At 36.9% G+C, this 16,523-nt stretch overlaps 1 protein-coding gene across 1 annotated transcript; it reads left to right on the forward strand.

The window, feature by feature from the left end:
- The first annotated feature begins 10,105 nt into the window (after window positions 1-10,105).
- LOC129883475 (uncharacterized) lies at window positions 10,106-11,728 on the forward strand. Its single transcript, XM_055958134.1, has 4 exons — window positions 10,106-10,459; window positions 10,646-10,761; window positions 10,849-11,227; window positions 11,360-11,728. The coding sequence occupies exons 1-4, from the start codon at window positions 10,106-10,108 to the stop codon at window positions 11,726-11,728; spliced, it is 1,218 nt and encodes a 405-aa protein (XP_055814109.1).
- Window positions 11,729-16,523: the final 4,795 nt, after the last annotated feature.

A 16,523-nucleotide genomic window follows, 5' to 3' on the forward strand; every position in this document is an offset into this window, starting at 1 on the left:
ACACGACCCAAAAATTGAGGTCATGATGGCACATATCTCAAAACTCAATCTGATGTGTAACCCTAAAAATAAAACTCATACAAGACTTCCAAAGGGAAAAGTGATGCCATAATTTAAATAAAAAGAAAAAAAATAAAAAACAATTATCTCAAAACCTAGTGTCATAAGTATAAAGAGCATCTAATACAAGGTTCAAATCTAAAGATATAACATAAGTCTCTGAATGATACAAAAGACAAAAAAAATAAAGATAGACTAGTGACAATCCGAATTCTGGGACCTCACCACTAATCTGAGAATACACAATCCGCTAGAATATCAACTGTCACATGAGGAACCCCGATTAGTGACTGCATCAAAAAAGGATACAAAAGTAGGGGTGAGTACAATTCGCATGTACTCAGTAGGTTTTAGCTGACTGAGTATAAGGAATTAATCAAATCTATGAAATAAACTAAGGAACGCTTCCACCTGCATACAGAAAAGTCCAACTTCGACATCGGTGCCGCCAGTTTATATATATATAGTGACGCAAGAAAAGTAAACCCATAATAACAGCTCATAATCGCAATTAATCAAATAATTCAAGCAGCACATATATCAATGCAATGCAATGCAATATGATGATGCAATGATATGGTGGTACAGTAGAATCAAGACTATCGCACAGCCTGTCATATACACCTGCTAAGCTGTGCTACTAAGCAGGACCCATAAGGATCTCGCAGACTATATACCTCAATCACAATATCTCATTATCCTTGCCACCTCCTCATAGTTAAGGGATCACACTGCATATACCTCATCCACTACCTTGCCGTAATACTACCTCGGACAGGGACTCAAGATACAAAGGTTTAAAGGTGTTTCATTTTCTTTCTCAAAAAGAATTTCCATATTTCTCAACTTCTATAATGAATGAGGATGAATGCATCAAAACACATATGACATGGAAGTAATATTCAACTCACATGTGGTAGAAGGTTCAAAGTTCTCAAAACTTAACCTACACATGATATTCACTCTCAATAAATAGTAATAGGAATATTCATCCCTTTCTCAACAATATTTCAATACTCAAGCATTATTAAAACCCCCAACTCAACCTCTCAGACGAGTATCACAAGTCAAATAATATACTCAAGCCTCTCTCTTAGGAAAATCACGAATCGCATGCTCTCAAAGTAAATAAGATAACAAATAAGGCCTCCACACGGGCTATGTAATACAAATAAACCCCCACATGACAATACATTAATAAATAAGCCCCCCCACGGGCATCACAATATATATATAACATTCTCATCTCATACTACGACCTCATCCCAAAGTCTATAACATATGAATGACTAATTACCCCATCTCAATCTTAAAGAAGGATAGTCAAACCTAACTCAATTACCAAAACCGCACTCGAACACCTCCACCGAATAAGTAACTCTCGAATTCAATGCTTGGACTGATAACCCACTATCAATAATAAAACATACACATCACAAAGATTCCAATGACACCCATATTGATAGGTTTCGGAACCAGGGGTAAAATGGTCCAAAAATTAATTATTTCTGAAAAAGGTCAAATCTAGAAATTTATTAGACAATCACATTCTACTTGTAATAAGGAACTCAAGGTTGAAAACTCCATAAAAATAGAGCTCAAAACGAGTTAGAAATCACCATTTTCCTTAAATTCAAATTAGGGAAGAAACAAAGATTTTTGGGGTTTGAAACTAAACTTTAGGGGTTAAAATCATCAAAAACTTAATAAAAAAGAAAAGCTTTAGGTCAAAAATCACTTACCCAACACTTTTTCTTAAAAATCTCTTCTCAAATCACCTCAAGGAGTTCAAGAACTCAAACAATTGATGAAAATATTGAAATGGGAAGAAAGGGGCATTTTCTACCCAAAAAGTTACTGTTCACGCGTGTTACTATTCACGCGTATTTTGTATTCGAAAATCACCCTCAAGGTCATCAAAATTGGTCAGCCCAAAAGACATCCCTAAAACCTCATATTGCCCATATCTTAGTCTAAAAGTGGTTTTAGGCATATCTTCAGGCCTAATCTTCAATTAATGGTACCCTAACCTGATATCAATTTTTGAAAAGACTGATGCACCTTGCAACTGATCAAAAAGGTCATTAATGCACGGCAACGAGTACTTATTTCGAATGATGACCTTATTCAGTTGTCGGTAATCTATGCACATTATCTTGCTACCATATTTTTTCTTAACAAACAACATCAAAGCATCCCAGGGTGAAGCACTAGGACAGATAAATCCCTTATTTAAAAGTTTATGGATTTGAGCCTTAAGCTCTCACAACTCTACTGGAGTCATGCGGTAAGGAGGAATAAAAATTGAGCGAGTGTGTGACTCCAAGTCAATGCAAAAATCTATATTTTTATCAGGAGGCATACTAGACAAGTCTATAGGAAACACTTATGGAATTCACACACTACTGGAATCGCCTCAATAGAGAAAGACTCCACGTCAACATTCCTAACATGGGCCAAATAGGCCAAACAACCCTGCCCCACCATTTTTCTAGCCTGGAGAAAAGATATGACCTTAACTAGCTTAAGCTTGTACAACCCTTCCCACTCTAACCTTTCCCTTTTTGGGATCTCTAGAGTCACAGTCTTTGCATTACAGTTAAGCACAGTATAATAGGGGGACAACCAAGTCATCCCTAAGATCATATCAAAATTAGTTATGTCTAAAATCATTAAGTCATCCCAAGTTTGGAATCCCATAAATATAACAGAACAAGCACGATCAATATGGGTGAATATGACAGACTCTCCAATAGGAGTATAAACTTGGATAGAGTCCTAAAATACATTACAAAGTGTATCAAAACCCAAGGCATATCTCACTGGCAACAAAACAGTAGTCATCTAGTCACAGACAAGAATAGTACCTATGATTACCTCATCAGACGCCTCAACCTCGGTCTTGCCCAAAAAAGTATAAAACTGAGCCTTGTCATCCTGATGGGCCACCTCCCTACCTGGCTATGCTATTCCTTGACTTGTATTACCATTACCTCAGCCTTCACGACCTATCGGGTTTTCTCCTCGCCTACCTTATGGATGTCCTCTACCATTTCCACCTCCTCTTTTGGGCACCACTGCCCCTGACTTACTGGGGTGCTAAATCTATCCCGCGAGGGTGGGGATACTCCCTTATAATGTGCCTCGTCTCTCTATAATTAAAACAACTACACTCAAAGGATGGCCTGCTACCCGAAAAAGAAGCTCCTTGGACCTCATGGTCGGATGCTACTGTGGAGCACCTGAAAAATTATTGGTAAAAGCGGGAAGTGCTGACCAAATTAGTTGGTCTATAATCGGCCTACCTGATCCTCTAGAATAGGATCCCTAAAAGTTACCTTTATTCTTGGGATTTTTAGCCAAATCTTTGGCCTGCCCATCTTGTTTCACTCCCTCTACTTTCTTTGTAAAATCAGTGACCTCATTGAAACTTTTGCCTGATAAAGTCATGTGAATTGACAAAACCTGCAACTCAGGGTTCAACCCCTTCATAAATAATCAAATTCTCTCCTTCTCTATAGTTACCAACTGAGTAGCATATCTGGACAATACATGAAATTTGGCCTCATAAGCGGCTGCTGATATACCACCCTGCTCCAATGCCAAGATCTCATCCTTCTTGTGATCCCTCAAGGTATATGGAATATATTTCTCTAGAAACAAGGCATGAAACTGGACCCAAGTAAGTAGGGGAAACATCGATGATCGACATAAGCCCTCCACCACTGCTTGGCCTCACCCTGCAGCTGTAAGGTCACAAATTCCACTCCAAGCTGATATACTATCCTTAGTTTGCGCAACCTCTCAAAGTAATCGAGAATATACTCATACGCATCCTTACTTTCAAAATCTTGGAAGACTGGTGGCTTAAGTTTCAAAAATTTTATGAGCATATCATATTCAGTGCTGGTTATAACTGGGCCCATAAGTGGCTTGAAGAAGGAATCAGTGCCTACCACCTCATCTACTTGAGGAGTTGCAGCAGCGAATGTGCATGCAACCTGAGTTAGTGTTGTGGGCATGGTGGGGATGGCTATAATACTAGCCAACCCACTCAAAAAAGCCATGATCTGCTGCGCTAGTGTAAGATCCAAAGGAGGAAGACTGGAAGCCCCAACTTGGGCGTCCTTCACCTATTCAACAATCTTTTTTTCCTCAACCTCTAAGTTCTCATCTAACATATCCAAGGGTGCAGGAGAGGCTTTGTCACGAACCAACCCCATAGGCCATGACTAGTGCCCGAGCTGGACACTCGTATACATATCTGTTAGACATCATCAAACTAAAACTAAACACAATATGGAGGCTTTGTGAAAACATAACGTTATCTCAAAATGTCACATACATGTATCAAGGTAACCTATCTCTTGAGGAATCACAATCAATTAAAATATCATAATACATGAGCTGACAAGGCTGCCACTACATACAATATCCCAATATATATATATATATATATATATATATACGCAAGCCAACAAGGCTGCCACTATGTATGAGAACATCCCAAAATAAGTCATGCTAACACATTCGAACAATATCTATACACAACCTACACGTATGTCTATAAATATCTAAGAGTATCAACAGTAACATATAACGGGATAGGGCCCGCCTTACCCCTGGATAAACATATATATACACATCAAAAGGATCTGTACCAAAAGTCTAAGCTCTAAGATAATAGAGTACTCCAAGACAGCTGAATAGAAGTCCTAAATTGGCGGATCACCAAAGCAAGTATATGCACTTATGGGCATGAAACGCAGCCCCCTCGAAGAAAGAGGGTTAGTATGAGATATGTACTAAGTATGTAAAGCATGAAATACAATAAGAATGATCATACTGAAGTAGAGATTCCAGGAGACAAGTATGATAATCAAGAAATCATTGTACCTGCGTCTTATGAAATAAAATCATGTATATTATTATCATATACTATACCCGACCCATTATGGGACTCGGTGCCACAAATATATCATTATATATATACCATACTTGGCCCTCTAGTAAGAGACTCGGTGAATAAAGTTGTGTACACGTATACCATACCCTGTCTATTATGGGTTACAGTGAATAATGTAGTAACAACGTGTACAATAACATACTCGACTCGGGACTCAGTGATCTTGGGCACATTTACATACCCAATAGAAACTAAAACCTATATATTATTGCTAGATTTGAAAACAAAACTCCTAAAGTTGAGTTCATATAGTGCATATTTCGTATTATTGTAACTAAATAGTATGTTTAGAAACTTTCAGGTCTAAGTGAGTACAAATAGATATAAGAAGCATGATTTAATGGAAATTGGAACTCAAGGAAGAAATAAAATCACAAGGCAACTAAAATACACTGCAACAATGTAAATCGACATCACGGAGTAAGAGCCTACACTTTTTACTCCAAAACATAGAATGTATTGGCCATGACAGTGTAGTCCGTGCCAGGTCCAAGTCGCGGACCTGGTCATGAAGAATCAACAAATGAAGAAAGGGAATTATTTCATGAGACAGTGTGATCCGCCATAACTATATATCGTGGACCTTGGAATTATGTTTATCAAAATCAAAGCATGAAATTATTTGGCAAAGCAGTATGGTCCGCGATAAGTCCGCGTCATGGACCCTTGTAATATGTTGATCAAAAATTGAAATGTGAAATTATTTGGCCAAGCAGTGTGGTCCGCGACAAGTCTGCGTCGCGGACCTTGGACATGTGCAAGCTGAATTCATCCTAAAAGTGGGAAAATGAAATGTTATATTGAAACAAGACAATTCCGTATTGCGGACTTCAGTGCAATTGCTTTAACAATGCATTTTCTAGTGCTGAAGGAGCACTTTTACATTTTTTATAAGGAGCACTTGTTCTTGTCGGGAGGAGACTGAAGAAAGACGAACCAAGACCTAATTTGGTGATATTTTCTCCTTTCTTTTCCTTCTTTGATTCAAGTTTATGTTAGAAATGTTTCATGTAATTGTCTCACAAACTATGAGAGGCTAAATTCCCTTGTTCTTGGGTTGTAGGCATAAGATGAAAGTTTAATTCTTGTTGCTTTGGTTGAAAATGGGTTTCATATGAAGTTACTCTTATATTCTTGTTTTAATTATTTTAATGCTTAATCACCATTGGAATATATTTGTTGTCTATCCTTAACTCAGAAGATGAAAGAAAGATAGAACACTAGAATATAAGGAGAATGTTTGCTTTGGAGTTGTCTAGAACAATTAGTGTATAGAATGATTGTGACACATATCTATACACCATGTTTGATTGCTAAACAAGATGAAAATATCAAGGCATTTTTGTCGATTCATTCTTATCCCCATTCAACGATGTAGTTAAGCTATCAACAAAAATAGACAATTAGAGATTGAAAAATTATAATTGTAAAATCAACCCTGTAAATCAGTAATTGGGAACCTCGTGGATACCAAGGTAATGGAGATTTAACTAAAAATCTTAAATTACTACAACCTAAGGACTCTTCTTTAAATTGATAATTCTATTTGACATCTTTTAAGTAGTTTGCACCTAGTTTTGATAATATCATTCGTAGATATAAACAAACTCAACTCTTTGAGACACACACTAATAATTCAATTCTTTACAAAGTTAACTAAGCCTAGTTGCATATTCCCCGTGGGTTCGACATCCGGCTCTCAAAAAGAGCCACTATATTATTTTTGAGACCACGTATACTTGCGTGTGCATTTGAAGAGCAACAAGTTTTTGATGCCATTGCAGGGGAATTTATGTTAAATTTGGCAATAGTTATCTTTGTAAAGTTCCATTATTATTAGTTCTTGTGTTAACAACTTGGTCTTGGTTGGAAAGATTTATTGCAGGTAACCGAGACATTACACTGGACAAAAACAAGGAGCTTGTAGATCCATTATCTGAGCCTAAACGATTCTTCCAGCAAAAAATATGAATAGAAGCTTCATAAAATCTAATACATAAAATCAATCTAGCGGATAATCACGATTTAGAAAGAGAGGTCTTGCCAGAAGAGGTCCCTGCGGAGATGGAAGACAGGACAGTGCATTATGTGGCAGTCCCACTCACAGCAAATGTCACCTCTAGCATACAAAAACCTCCAGCTGGAGGAAGGTTTGAAGTGAAACAAAACATGGTGCAATTGTTGCACTCTAATGGGCAGTTTACTGGGTTGACTCATGAAGATCCTCAAGTTCACATCCAATTTTTTTTGGAGATTAGCGACACTTATACACCTAATGGGGTATCTACTAACTATGTGAGGTTAACATTGTTTTCCTTTTCCTTGTTGTGGGAAGCTAAGAGTGGTTGAAGTTGGAACCACCAAATTCAATCACTTTATGAAATGATTTAGCTCTCAAATTTCTTACTAGGTTCTTTCCTTCGGGAAAGACGGCTAAGTTGAGGGCTGGAATTTTGAGCTTCAAGCAAAAATGTGGAGAAACGTTATACCAATCTTGTGACATATTTAAATCATTACTCATTAGTTACCCTCACCATTATCAAGCTAATGAGGTATTGGTCCATACCTTCATTCAAGGTTTGGAACCCAATACAAAAGTTCTTCTTTATTTTGCTGCAGGTGGACAAGCCTTGGAGAAAATATATGATAAACTATATACATTGCTTAATTGCATATCTTAAGTAAACCCGGAGTAGAACGGAGTAAATGTTCGACCTGTCGTGCAAAATCAAGCAGGCATGTTATAGGTTGATACAGTAACTGCGTTGACAGCACAAATTATAGCAATGCAAAATATGATGACAACTCTTTTTAATACTTTAGCAAAAGGACATCAGCAAGCTTTAGTGAGCATGGTTCAACAACAACACATGTGGTGTGAGGTAAGTGGAAGTAGTGAACATGTGGCTGAATATTGTGGAGCAAATCCGGAGTCGGTAAATTTTGTGGGTAATGCACCTAGGAGTGATGGAAACCGTAACTATGGAAACACGTACAACCTAAATTAGAGAAACCATCCTAATTTCTCATGGGGTGGAAATCAGCAACATCTACATCAAGGGCAAACTCAATACAGACCACAAGAAGGTGGACAACAATACAATAATCCTAGCCAAGGATACAATACTTAAATTTAAGGTGATCAAGGATCAAGAAAATCAGGAAGCATGAGTGTAGAGGACATATTAAAATAAATCATGACAGACCAAGCTAATCTAGCTACAGATGTTTGATAAAATTAGTTAGCTACCCAAAATTTAAAAAAATAGCTTGGGCAATTGGCAAGTCCACAGAGTTCTCACTAATAATGTGGGTTTACCAGGTAAAACTGACCCAAATCCCAAATAGGTGAATATCGTGAGTACTCATAGTGGTCTCCCACTTACTGAATTAGCTCCCAAAGCCAAACCGGCAGAGGTAAGAGGCAAAGAGCAAGTTAGGGAAGAAGGTGAACCCAACGGTTCAAAAGCAGTCAAGGAACCAAAGACAAAACCTTTTCCTCCATTCTCACAAAAATTTAAAAAGAAAAAAGAAGAGGAGAGTTTTGCAAAGGTCATAGATTTGTTGAAACAAGTACAGATTAATTTACCTTTGATTGATATTTTGCAGGGAATCCCAAAATATTCTAAATTTGTCATGGATATTGTGTCCAATAAAAGCAAGTTAGCTAAATTTGAAATAGTGGCACTCACTAAAGGGTGTAGTTCAAGAATCTTGAATAAAAGTAAGCTTCCAACTAAACAAAATGATCCATGTAGTTTCATAGTACAGGTAACCATTGGTAAATATAGTAATCCAAGAGGTCTCTGTGATCTGGATGCTAGTATTAACTTGATGCCTAGATTAATACTTAAGAGATTAGGCCTGGGAGAACTTAAAGCAACAACTATTTTGGTATAGTTAGTTGATCATTCTGTTGCTAGACCTAACGGTATCATTGAAGATGTTTTGGTACAAGTAGGATCCCTCATTTTTTTATTGATTTTGTTGTTTTAGATTTTGAGCCTGACCCCGATGTTTCTTTTATCTTGGGATGCCCGTTCTTAGCAACAGACGGGGCACTTATTGATGTGGGTGCAGGTAGGTTAACCATGAGAGCACATGACAAAGTGGAAGTGTTCGATGTATATCATGCATTGAAATTTCCTGCAGTCTTTAAAGAACTATATGTTGTAACCATCATCGATGAGGAAGTCTCAGCTCAACGCATTATAGCAAATGATTTGTTGGTAAAAGTCATGATGGATCAAGATATTGAAGAGGATATGGAAGCTAAAGAGTTATCTAGTGTGCTTAATATGCCAAATATCAGCATGTGGAAGAAGAATGTAGAACCCTTGAATAGATAATTGGGCCCTTCACCCAAGCCTTCTCTAGAAGAAGCTCCTAAATTGGAGTTGAAACAATTGCCAGCACATCTCTGGTATGTTTTTCTTGGAGTAAATAATACCTTACCTGTAATTCTTTTATTTGCTTTGTCTGAGGCATAGGTCACAACAGCACTTGAGGTGCTAAAAAGACACAAAAGGCGATTGGATGGCAAATGGCTGATCTTCATAGTATTAACCCCGCTTTGTGCATGCACATAATTTTGTGGAAGAAGGACATAAGGCTAGTGCACAACCATAACTCCATTTGAACCCCATCATGAAGAAGGTTATGAAGAAAGATATAATTAAGTGGCTAGATGCATGCATAATATACCCTATATCTGAGGGATATGTACCAAAGAAAGGATGGGTGACTGTGGTGACCAATGAAAAAAATGAGTTAATCCCACAAGAATAGTAACTAGGTGGCGTATATGTATGGACTATAGAAAGTTGAATGATGCCACAAGGAAAGATCACTACCTTGTACCTTTTATTGACCAAATGCTTGACAGATTAGTAGGCCAAAAATATTATTGTTTCTTAGATAGGTATTCAGGTTACAATCAAATTACCATTGCACCAGAGGATCAATAAAAGACAACATTCACATGCCCCTACATGATGTATGCATTCAAGTGTATGCCATTTGGTCTTTGCAATGCTCCTGCCACTTTTTAGAGGTACATGATTGAGAAATTTTAATGATATGGTGGAAGAGTTCGTAGAGATTTTCATGGATGACTTTTCAGTTTTTGGAGAGTCTTTTGATCTATGCCTGAAATATCTAGAGAAAGCACTAGCAAGGTGTAAAGAAACAAATCTCGTCTTGAACTGGGAAAAATGTCATTTCTTGGTAAAAGAGGGTATTGTGTTGGGACATAAAGTTTCAAAAGGTGTTTTGGAGGTAGACAAAGCTAAAATTGAAGTAATTGAGAAACTTCCATCACCAATTTTAGTAAAAAGACTTTACAGTATTCTAGGTCATGCCGAATTCTACCAGCAATTCATCAAAGATTTTTCAAAGATCGCCAGACCCATGTGCAGTTTGCTTGAAAAGGAGGTAAAATTTATTTTTGATGATAATTTTTTGTAGGCCGCCTTTGAACTCTTGAAGAAAAAGCTGATTAAAGCCCCCATCCTGATAGCTCCTAACTGGGAGTTACCTTTTGTGTTGATGTGTGACACAAATGACACAATAATTTTTCACTCCATTTACTATGCCAGCAAGATTCTTGACTCAATGTAGGCAAGCTACACTGTCACAGAGAAGGAAATATTGGCATTGGTTTATGCTTTTGACAAATTCTGCTCTTACTTGGTAGGTACAAAAGTGATTATTTATTCTGACCATGCAGCTCTTAGGTACCTATTCAACAAGAAAAATGCCAAGCCAAGGCTCATCAGATGGATTCTATTGCTACAAGAATTCAATATTTAAATCAAAGATAGGAGGGGATGCAAAAATCAAGTAGCAGACCATCTATCAAGATTAGAGGATTCATCCCATGTCGGTGAGCAAAAATCGATAAAGGAAGAGTTTCCAGATGAGCAACTATTGGCAATAGAAGTACAAGAGCTACCATGGTATGCAGATATTATGAACTACATTATTAGTGGAGTGTTTTCTCCTGATGCTACATCGCAGCAAAAGAAGAAGCTTATGCATGATGCTAGGTTCTACATATGGGATGAACCTTATCTATTCAAACAAGGCATTGAAAGAATGGTTAGAAGGTGTATACCGGAAGCTGAAGTGCACCAAGTGTTAGATAGTTACCCTTCATCACCATACGGTGGCCATCATGGAGGAGAGTGCACTGCGCACAATGTACTTCAGTCTAGATTTTTTTGGCCTACATTATTCAAAGATGCTATAAGGTATGTAAAGAGTTACAATCAGTGTCAATGAATGGGCACGATCTCAATAAGACATGAAATGCCGTTGAATAATATTTTACAGGTTGAAGTGTTTGATGTATGGGGAATGGATTTCATGGGTCCATTTCTACCATCTTACGGGAGTCAATATATCTTGGTGGCAGTGGATTATGTATCCAAATTGGTTGAAGCAGTAGCCCTTCCCACGAATGACTCCAAGGTGGTGAGTAAGTTCCTAAAGAAGCATATCTTCACTCGTTTTGGAAATCCCAGGTCAATTATAAGTGATGGAGGATCACATTTTATCAATCAAACAGTGAAGAACCTCTTGGCCATATTCGGGGTATGCCACAAGGTGGCCACAACTTATCATCCACAAACTAATGGACAGGTGGAAATCTCTAATAGGGAAGTGAAGCAAATTCTGCAAAAGACTATCAATGCACAATAGAAGGATTGGGCAGAAAAGCTAGATGAGGCATTATGGGCATATAGAACTGCGTATAAAACCCCCATCGGAACATCCCCTTATCAAATGGTATTTGGTAAAGTATGTCACTTGCCGGTGGAGCTAGAGCATCAAGCCTACTGGGCAATCAAAAAGATCAACCTTAATTCTGAGCTAGCAGGACAGAAGAGGTTAGATCAATTGCATGAGTTAGAAGAATTCAGGCTCCATGCCTATGAAAACGCTAGGCTTTACAAGGAAAAAACCAAGCGATGGCACGATAAGCATATCATCACTCGTATTTTTGAACCAGGATAAAAGGTACTCCTCTTTAACTCTAGACTTAAGCTTTTTCCAGGAAAGTTGTAGTCCAAATAGGGTGGACCTTTCGAAGTCGTGCGTATATGTAACATCCCCTAAAAACGTTGTATACGATGTTTCAATTTTTGCCTAAACATGATACAGCCTCTGTATTTTGGTCATAACTTTTCATAGGAATATCCAAATTGAGTGATTCAAATTTCTGAGTAACCACAAGATCATTACCTACAACTTTTATGAAGACCATATTTTAAGATTCGGAGGTTAAGTAGGTCAAATAAATTAATCTTTGTAAGGTAGGATGTTGTGACGGAAATGAGTGTTTGTAGAAGAAAAATCATATCTCACTGTAGGTTTATCCAAATTGGTTGATTCTTGAACGATATGAAACTAGACTTCCATATATACAATTCTTATGAAGACATCAAATCCTAATAAGGAATTTATCTTATTCAAACGTAGCTCCCAAAAAGAGTATTCTGTCAAAGATAACTCATTTAACCTACCATAGAAAGATCTAGATACATTTGACATCACTCATGACATAAATTGTCCTCCATTTAACATCATCCATGACATCAATATATTCCACTAAATTTTCAGATTTTTATTTATAATTATTTTATTTATTGTTAGGTCCTCTTTCCCACCTATAAATACCCACCTTATTTCCTCATTTTATTCATCAAGCTTTTTCAAGCAAATCTTCTCTCTATACACTTCTTTACACATTCTCAAATATAGTTTTAGTTCTTAGTAGTGAAGAAATACTATTCCGGTAATTCATATATTCCGGGTAGTACACAAAACGTTCCGGCAAGGAGAGAAGCTAGGACTCAAGAGTGGTCATTAAGTCTTCCGGTACCAACTAAAGCTTCGGTTTCCAGGTATGTAAGGTTTCAATGAGAGTATTCCTTCCACTCTCATATCTAAATTATTTTGATTATATGATAAATTATGTTTATTTTCTTTAAGTTTTACTCTAAGTTATGTGGGTGTTTATCCATGGGTTCTTCCACCCATGTAGTCCAAAAATTCTTTCAATTAAATATCTTGATTTCAAGTAATATTTTCTTATGTTAATTCTTATTTTTACTTAATAGTATGAATCATGGTTAAACTAATGATTATTGGTCTATTTTGATGCAACATAATTATATATGTATGAATTGATGGTTTACAAGTAATTCCTCTATTTATCTATTTAAAGGTTCTTGAAATTCATGGTGGGTTGTTTAAAAGCATGATTTTTAATTAATGGATTTCAAAGTATTTATGTATATTTATTTACATACATATTTGCAAGTTGAAGTGATTTGAACCCACCTAGTTTTACTATGTTTTTAATAAAGTTTGACTTGAAAGCTTTGACTCCAAATAAATGTTTATGAAAGCAATATCTATGATCAAAAAGGGAGTCTTATGAAATGAAAGAATGATGAAATGAATGATGGATTCTTTATGCAATAAGGACAATTCTTGCATATTTGAATTATCAAATGTTTTAATGAGCTATTCTACCGAATATGATGTTTGAATTCTCAAGTTATATGCTATGAATATTTTGAAGTATTAAACTATTCCGTGGGATTGACTTAGCACCGAATGAGGCATTGAGGTGGGATTCGATAAGGGAATCCTAGTAGCAACCCCTTGTCTCATTAACTATGTGCCAACATAGGAGCCCTTGTAGGCTTAGGCTAATGGATCCATAAATAGCCCTTAAAGTTAAAGTTAAAGAAATGAATGAAGTTGACGGAGTTCTACCTGGCAAGTAGTCTCCCCGGCCAACGTAGGGGGTTATGTTGGATTCCATGTAATAGCTCGCATGGTCTTAAATGTCGGTTATGGTTAATTTTCCACAAAATGAATGTTTTAAAGGATATATATATGATTTATTATGCATACATTAAATTATGTTCCATATTACATAAATGTTTTAATGTTTTCTCAATGTTCATGCATCCTTACATACTTAGTACATTCAAAGTACTAACGCATACTCTTTTGCCTACATGATATCACCATGTAGGGATCAGTTCTCCTCCTCATTCTCCTCCACGTGGCTAGTTGATATTCCATTGAAGACTACTTTTGGTGAGTTCCCATGTTCCGGGAATAATACTCCTTTATCTTTCTAGTTTATGATATGTTAAGATATTTTACTATGGAATTTCTTCTATTATGATTGAGGGTGAGCTAGGGACTTGTCTTAGCCCCGTTAAATCTAATAGTTAGAGGTATTGTTGGACATATGTAAGTTGAAGATTTATTATGATTTCCGCTTGTTTATTTATCATCATTACCTATGAAAGGCTAAAAGAATGCTAAGAGGCTTGTTTGAGGTACTTTCGGGTTCCTCATTCGCCATGTCACGTCTAGGCCCTAGGCTTGGGTCGTGACAGTATAACACCACATGGAGCTGTAGAATTGTGGAATGCAATGAAAACGTCCATATTTTTGGTTAATGGACAAAGGGTTAAACATTACTTTTGAGAGGATGTTGATCGTGAGGAGGAAGTCATAGAATTGGACACTAAGTGAAGAAATAGATGGGTCGTGCCGCGATAATAAATTAGGCACTGCACAGGAGACAACTCGTGAGGTATTGTGTGTTTTAATTCGAATTTTAGTTGTTTATTTTGGTTTTACTAACATTTAATGTTGTTGAGTATATAAGCTAGTTTGAAAAGTGAAAGAGCATAAAAGAGAAGATTTAGACATAGCAAAAACAAAAGGGTCCACGATGTGTCCGCGTCGCATACCTATTCCAATTTAGTAAAAAATGTTGCCCAGGTATGTTTTGAAAACTTGATGTTGAAAAATAATTCACAAGGAAAGTCTGCGCCAAGTATGCATCGCGGGCTTGGCTTAATTCAGCACAAAAATGCAAGTTGGAATATTAAAATGCAAAAACAGTAGGGTTTGTGACAAGCCCGCATCGTGGACCTTGAGCATTTTCAAGAGGAATACAATTTAAGAATTTTGGATGTGAAACAGTAAGGTCCGTGACAAGTTCGCATCACGGACCTTGAGCATTTTTCTAGAAAACTAAATAAAAAAGATGGGTTTGACCCGTCTTCTATGGGTAGACCTACTGAATATTTTTAAAAACCCTTCAACCCCACTTTTTCTTCATTCCAAACATTTTTTTTCATCTTCCACTCTCAAAACTCCCTCAAATCCACGATGCCTTTGCAAAGTTTCAAATCAATTTCTATGAAATTTCTACTTCATCATCCAAAGGCATGTGTTCTTTAACTAATTTGATGACCTAAATCATTCAAATCTACATATTGTGAGTTGTTAAGCCTTTAATTGATTTTCATTGATTTTAGAATAAAATGCTTATGGGTATGAGTAAAATAATTGTGTAGAAATTGCATGTGAGTATTAACTGATTAAGGGTTTAGTTTTTGAACTCTAACCCTATTTTTGATGATTAAAGGGTTATGGGTTTTGTAATGGGTATGGGTATTGTGTGTTGAATTCTTGAGTAAACATGCATATATTCATGAGCTGAAGTTGGGTTTAATTTGTGAAGAAGTGTGGGATGAAGTTATATGCCTATGTACGCTTAACCTTTAACAAAATGTTGGTTTTTTTTTTGAGTAATTATAGTCTTAATAAGGATGATAAAATAGTGTTGTGTAAGTTTGGATTGAAATAGTTGTAGTATTCAATTATGCATGTTAATTGTGTCCACCCCAGAAATATGATAAATTAAGGGGACTGTTCTGGAACTCATATAAAATGGAAATCACCATGTTAAAAATTGTAAAGTATGGGCTGTTTTGTAGCATATTTGTTCATAATAGTCAAATAAAGGGAAGTCTGAGTACGTTCATATCATTTGTGTGCTAATGCAATGTATAAGTATGGGGTAAGGGCACTAACTTCTAATGCCCAGTCAATGTCTTATGTGTTATTTTTGGTTGAGTTATTTTGCAGTAAACATGTCTACCAGCAGAAGACTAGAAAAAGAGCCGGTAGCCCCAGGTAGCAGGAAGGGAAATAGAGGAGTACCCTTTATACCACCAGCTCCATCAATGCCTCAAGGTCAGACTCGTCGATACGGCATCAAAGCAGTGCACCCTAGTGGTAAGAATTTGTACAAGTTCCACACTGAAGCGCGCTATCTTTCAAACATGCTAATAGACGAGGAGAAACTAGAAAAGGACTTCCTTCACATTTTGCGGAGGCTTGAGGAGCAGAACATGCAGTTCCTATTTGCTGAGCCGAGGCCATGCAACCTACATATAGTGCGTGAATTCTATGCCAACTATCAACCAGATCAGCACACGCACTTTATAATAGTCTGAGGGGTGGATGTCCCTCTTTTCTCTATGGCCATAAATGATTTATTGGGCACTCCTGAGATGCCAACCACCGTACTGACAGACTTGAACATTCAGACACCATACAAGATATCATACACACTTTGTGTGGTCCTCTATCTACGGCTAAGGGGGTACGT

Source organism: Solanum dulcamara, chromosome 3 (genome assembly GCF_947179165.1).
Source record: "Solanum dulcamara chromosome 3, daSolDulc1.2, whole genome shotgun sequence".
Lineage (NCBI taxonomy): Eukaryota > Viridiplantae > Streptophyta > Magnoliopsida > Solanales > Solanaceae > Solanum > Solanum dulcamara.